The sequence below is a fragment of the Quercus suber genome, unplaced genomic scaffold (genome assembly GCF_002906115.3).
Source record: "Quercus suber isolate HL8 unplaced genomic scaffold, Cork oak 2.0 scaffold_1087, whole genome shotgun sequence".
In the NCBI taxonomy this organism is placed as follows: Eukaryota; Viridiplantae; Streptophyta; class Magnoliopsida; order Fagales; family Fagaceae; genus Quercus; species Quercus suber.
In genome coordinates, this window is record NW_027070492.1 from 51,202 (window position 1) to 57,607 (window position 6,406).

A 6,406-nucleotide genomic window follows, 5' to 3' on the forward strand; every position below is an offset into this window, starting at 1 on the left:
TATCACTTAATTATGTTTCTTTGCCAAAATGCGCCCCTATTAGGCATTGGGTTGTAAGAACTAAGAAGTATAGCAACATTGTCACATGAGGATTCACAACTACCAATTAAATTTTGCTATTAAATTGCAGTTTTTTTTTTTGGATAGAATTAAATTGCATTTTTGTTGCCTTGTTTAAGTTGTTAACTACAAAGGTTGGTTGGCTTGAGAAAGGTCGAGAATGTAGAAAATTTTCTTTTCCAGAGAATGCAAAAATAGAATTGGCATTCAAATCAGAGAGAAGCAGAGGGCAAGGACCCTATCAGCCCAAGGACGTAACCCTTTATTCACAAACCAAAACAAGATTACAGTAAGGCTTTTGCTACATATTTATAAACAACATTCTTAATAAACTACTACCAAATTTACAGAGGGAGACCTCAAGAGAATCAGCAACAACATTCTTATAAATAAGTTATTACGCAAGGAAATGTGCAAGAGAATCATTTACCATAATCACCACCAGCTCCTTGGTACATCTTGGCAATAAACGGGTAACAAATACCCTCTAGCACCTTCATTTTTTCCACAAACTCATCTGCCTCAGCAAGCTGGTTCCTATTAAGCCAGAGGATCGTCTGCTCAATTGCATCTTCAGTCTTTGTTAAAGCATTCTTCACATCATTGATTTTGTACCTCATGTAGTGAGCACAATTTTCCAACGCATTCTTGGCCTCAATCTTCTTTTTATGCTCCTTATCCTCAGCCATGTACTTCTCAACCTTCTTCTTTTTATCCTGCTTATCCTGAGCTATGTTCTTCTCAGCCTCCAGCCCTTTGTCCTTCAACTCCTTAGCCTCATAATCCCTTTTCGTGGCTACATCCATGTGACCATTAGAAGTAGAACTCTGACAAATATTATTAGGCTTCGTATACTCATGCATGATACCATTCATGTTAATATCAACACCTTGATGAATCTTAAACTCCTTGTTACGCTCTTTAGCCTCCTGTGCAGCTTCACACATGTTACCATAACCACCTTGACCAATCTTGGCAATGAGCTCATTGCAGATGCTCTCCAGCTCACTCATCTTGTCCTCAAATTCATCTGCCTCAGCAAGCTGGTTCCTCTCTAGCCAATCAATAGTATGCTCAATTGCTTCTTCAACCTTCTTTTTGTCCACAGCACGAACTTTAGCAGCAATCTTTTCATCTCTGAATTTGTTCCTCATGTTGAGAGCATAGTTCTCAAGTGCATTCTTAGATTCAGCCTTCATGTTATGCTCCTCGTCCTCAGCCTTGTACTTGTTAGCCTCCTGCACCAATTTCTTAATCTTTTCCTTAGAGAGCCTGCCCTTATCAGTGATTGTAGTGTTGTTTCCCTTTCCAGTGGTTTTATCCTTGACAGAGACGTTCAAGATTCCATCAACATCAATGTCAAAACAAACAGTGATTTGTGGATCTCCGCTAGGAGATGGAGGAATACCAGAGAGCACAAATTTGCCTAGCAAATTGTTGTCACTGCTTTTGGTACATTCACCCTCATAAACCTGGATGGTCACTCTATCCTTTTCATTAGATTCAGCTGAGAAATCCTCCTCTTTCTTGGCGGGAATGGTGGTGTTTCTTGGAATCAACACGGCCATGACATCTCCAGAGGTCTCCAAACCGAGAGAGAGAGGAGTGACATCTAGGCACAAGATTTTTTTGACCTTTGTATTACCCTCATCATTGAGAATTGCAGCCTGCACAGCAGAACCATAAGCAACTGCCTCATCAGGGTTAATCCTTTTGCAAAGCTCCTTCCCATCAAAGAAATCCTGCAACAATTTCTGAACCTTGGGGATCCTTGTAGACCCTCCAACCAGAACCACATCATGGACACTTCTCTTGTCCATCTTAGCATCCGTTAAACACTTCTCAACGGGCTCCATACACTTCCTGAATAAATTCATGTTAAGTTCCTCAAACTTGGCTCGGGTGATGGTTGAGTAGAAGTCAATACCATCGTACAAAGAATCAATCTCAATTGCAGTTCGAGTATTAGAAGAGAGAATTCTCTTAGCCCTTTCACAAGCATTCCACAACTTCCTGAAAGCCTTACCTCCGGTAATATCCTTCTTATGCTTTCTCTTGAACTCTTGAATAAGATGGTTCACCATTCTACTATCAAAATCTTCACCTCCCAAGTGGGTAATACCAGATGTAGCTTTCACTTCAAAGATACCCTCTTCAACGGTAAGAAGTGAGACATCCAATGTCCCACCACCAAGATCAAAGATGAGCACATTCTTCTCACCTGTACCATCATCCTTGTCAAGCCCATATGCAATTGCAGCAGCAGTTGGCTCATTGATAAGCCGCATCACATTTAGACCAGCAATGACCCCTGCATCCATCGTGGCTTGGCGCTGTGAGTGATTGAAACGAGCAGGGACAGAGATAACAGCATTCTTGATCTTTGAACCACAGTGAGCCTCAGCAATCTCCTTCATCTTTATGAGCACCATTGAAGAGATCTCTTCGGCCAAAAAATGCTTTTCCTCATACTTGTATGTGACCACAATAATGGGCCTCCCATGATCAGGGTCAGCAATCACCTTGAACGGCCACAGTTTCATGTCATGCTGCACACAGGCATCTTTGAATCGCCTTCCAATCAAACGTTTGGAGTCTTCATACCATCAACAAAAAAATCATTACTTTTTCTTTTTTTTTGGCTGAATAAACAAATCAAGACATTAGACATTCATAGCTTCATTGAAAACCAGAACAAAGCAAATACAGATAAACTTTTCTTACTGCTCCATGGATTTATCTAAACCAAAATAAAGAGCTCAACATTGAACCTTTGTTAAAAAATAAAAACAAATGGATGAGTGAGAAAATATTATTTATCAAAGAAACACTGTACTGCAAGAGCACACCACTAATAAATTGTTGAAGTTACAATCAGGTCAACTCAATGTAGTTTGAAGCCTAAGACCATAATTTGAAGTGTGACCTTTCTTGTATCTAAAATCCATTATATTTTTTTATTTATTTAAAAGTAATTCTTCTTAATTTTTTAGATGCAAAATCGTTAATTTTATATTTAGATTTTCCTAATAACTAATTTTCAATTAATAATATGAATAGTCCATCTAATCTTCTAATGACATAATCGATTTTAAGTAAAGATTTAGGTGGAGCCTTTCTTATTTAAAATCCATTCTTCTTGATTTTTGAGGATTTTGTAATATATATTTTTCAATTGATAATATGATTAATCCAACTAATTTTCTTAATCAAATTTAGTTTTGAATTTTTTATTTCACAAAAACAAACAATATTGATTGTAAAATTCTATAAGCGGTATATGCATTTAGAGATAGAAAAAAAGCATTTTTTTAATATAATTAAGAATTGTTATGTTACATATTTGAACATTTCTATGATTATTTTTATTGTTAATTTTTCGATTATATTATTTATTATCTTTTAACTCTTTTTTTTAATAAATTTTTTTGTTAATTTGTGAAATTTCCTATAAATATTTTGTTCTATGATTTATATATACAATCCTATTAGACATTTAGTTAATTTTTCTATTCATCTCTCAGTTTTTATTTGGTTTTTCATATATACTTTCATATTTTTAGTAGAAATTTATAATTGACAAATATTTACAAATTATTGAAACAAAATCAAAATATAATTTTTTTTTAAAAAAATTAATACTTAGAAGAATAGAATCTAACTTATCAAAGTCAACTTTGAAACTTCGCTTAAAAATAGAATCACCCAATGATTTTAACTTCCCTAAACAAAGAAAATTTTTACACATAATTAGATGAATCACTACTAAACAAATCAATAATAATTACATATAAAAAGAATCAAATATCACAATTACAACACAAAATTTAACAAAAGAAATTAACATTAAAGTGATGCAAGGTGAAGGAAAGTTAGAATCTAATTTCTTATTTTGATTTTGGTGTTGAGAGAGAAATTATTTAATGTATAATAACAACTTATTGGTTGGGAAACTTGCTTACAAAAATTAAAGTCTTAAAATTATTATGGAAAATTGATAATTCATGATGATTTGACGCAGTTACAACCATTCTTTTTTAAACAACTTCACATTTTAACCGGATTGAATTACTATTTGCTTACTAGGAGTCTTTTGAGGTGGGGGGAGAGAACCCACAACCCATTTAGCTTTCTCTATTCTTTTTTTTTTCATTAAAAAAATTATTGATCCAAAATTTTGAATCTATGAACTTTTTTTTTTCTTTTTTCTATTGGAGTTCTTTTAGAACCACAATTTGTGTGCAAACACTTTTGCCACAATTCTGATATGACAGACTATGAGTAATTACCTATCACTATTACATTTACCCACTCACAAACTACTTTGTCTCCACCAATCTCGTCATGATTGTGGCAAAAATTGTGTCTTCAAATTTTCTCTTTTCTAATGCCCTCTATTCATGGCCAAATGGCCTAACCTAAGAGCTAGGCTTGGACACAATGAGATATATCATAAGCTGAGAGTGGATGGAGTTGTAGCGTGTGAGGAGAGAAAAACAATTAAAAAATTGATATTTTAATAAAATTGAATTAAAAATAAATAATGATGACTGTTTTTAAAAAGCTGTTAGATAAAATTGAAAGGGAAAAAAAAAGGTTTTTACATATGCCAGCATTGCAATACCAAACCATAACTACTCAAAGCCAGAGACAGCAGCCAACCAGGCAAACACTCTATAGATCACAATAGTCTGAAACCGAGCCTTCCTATAGCCAAATCTATAGCCAGGGCTAAACTACATCTCTACAACTCTCCATAACCAGAGAACTTTCCTATAACAGAAACAGAAACAGAAATTCCCCATTTTACAGCAAAGGGCTCTGTTATTTAATTTTTAACCATCAAAAAAGAAAGCAAAACAACAGTAATTAAAAAAAAAAAAAAAGTGTCTTCATCTTCACAATAATTTTGCCGTTGACCAATCAGCTAAAAAGAACCCAGATATTTAAATACAAACAACCAAGTAAAATTATATAAAAATCTAAACTTGTAATGGTATCAGAGAAGTTAGGAACTCACCAAAAACAGTGTTGGTGGGGTTCATGGAAACCTGGTCCTTAGCTGCCTGACCAATCAAGCGGTGAGTTTCATTGAAAGCCACATAAGATGGCGTAGTACGGTTCCCCAGATCATTGGGTATGATCTCCACTCGATTATGTTGCCAAATTGCCACACATGAGTAGCACGTTCCCAAGTCAATTCCGATCGCCGGACCCTCTCCTTTTCCCATCTTAGCTGACAAAATTGAACGGAAAAAAAGAGACTGAAAAGAGAAAAAAAGACAATATGGTTTGCTGACTCAAAGACGCAGTGGGAAGTGGAGAAAATGAGTTCTATTTGTACTATATTCAGGCTAAACTTAGCTCGCAAGTCTTCATAGTCGTTGTTTATCTGTTTAGACGACTACATTATTGGTCACAGGAAGAACCTACGAAGCTTGCTCCACTTTTCGTACGATTGTCAATCGATGTCATGTGTAAAAGGGTAAAGCGATACTATTAATCCAAAAGGCAATTCATTTTTTTTAGAGAGTATTGATAAAAAGAAATTTACCTACAATTTCTTTTTTTAATAATTTATTAATTCATTGAAATCAACTTTTGTTATATACCAAACGCGTGTACAAATATGAACCCAAAAAAAATAAAAATTGTATCATTTTTATACGTTTATAATTATAGACTTTATAGTCATATAAATGATCCGGATTGAAACGTATAGAATTACTCTTTTGAAATGTTTTTTAAAAATGGAGCAAGAGTTGCAATGTAACGTACACATACACTCATTATGGGAAAAAAAATTTATTGAGTTTTAAGATATAAAAAAGAATCATCAAATTATTTTAACTTCTTCCTATTTGACTATTTTATATCCTTTAGGCCGGGTTTAATTTTTAGTTTCTTCAGCTTATTTTTTTTTAACTTAATAAATCTATAAAAATAAACTCTCATAAAGGAGCATTTAGTGAATTGTCACTCCAGCAACTTTGTTGGGTTTTTAGCTATGTTAGCAAACCCATGAACAAAATGTTGTGTTAGTGTCTTGTAAATGTCATTAGAATGCTTAATATTTGAAGACAAGAGTACAATTTTCAGGTTCTACTATTCATTGCCTTGGATACGTGGCTTTGAAACCTTTTAGAGAGCTTCTGTTCGATTGAAATTGCAACTTGGGTAGATCCAGCTTAATTTTTGATCGATCGAAGTTCGGCAAACTTGATTCGTGTTTCAATCCATCTAATCACTAGGTTTTTTTTGTTTTTTAAGCCTCCGGCATATAAAGAAACACCTAGGGAACGTAAAGGAAACTTTTGGAGTCTATCTTATTTTAGATTTGAAGGTT

The 6,406-nt window shown here is 34.1% G+C and overlaps 1 protein-coding gene across 1 annotated transcript; it reads right to left on the reverse strand.

Annotated features, from left to right (window-relative positions):
- Positions 1–260: 260 nt before the first annotated feature.
- Positions 261–5,342, reverse strand: LOC112019498 (heat shock cognate 70 kDa protein 2). The gene is made up of 2 exons (XM_024052017.2): positions 5,081–5,342; positions 261–2,656 (listed from the first exon to the last, which is right to left on the reverse strand). The coding sequence occupies exons 1-2, from the start codon at positions 5,289–5,291 to the stop codon at positions 483–485; spliced, it is 2,385 nt and encodes a 794-aa protein (XP_023907785.2). The 5' UTR covers positions 5,292–5,342; the 3' UTR covers positions 261–482.
- Positions 5,343–6,406: the final 1,064 nt, after the last annotated feature.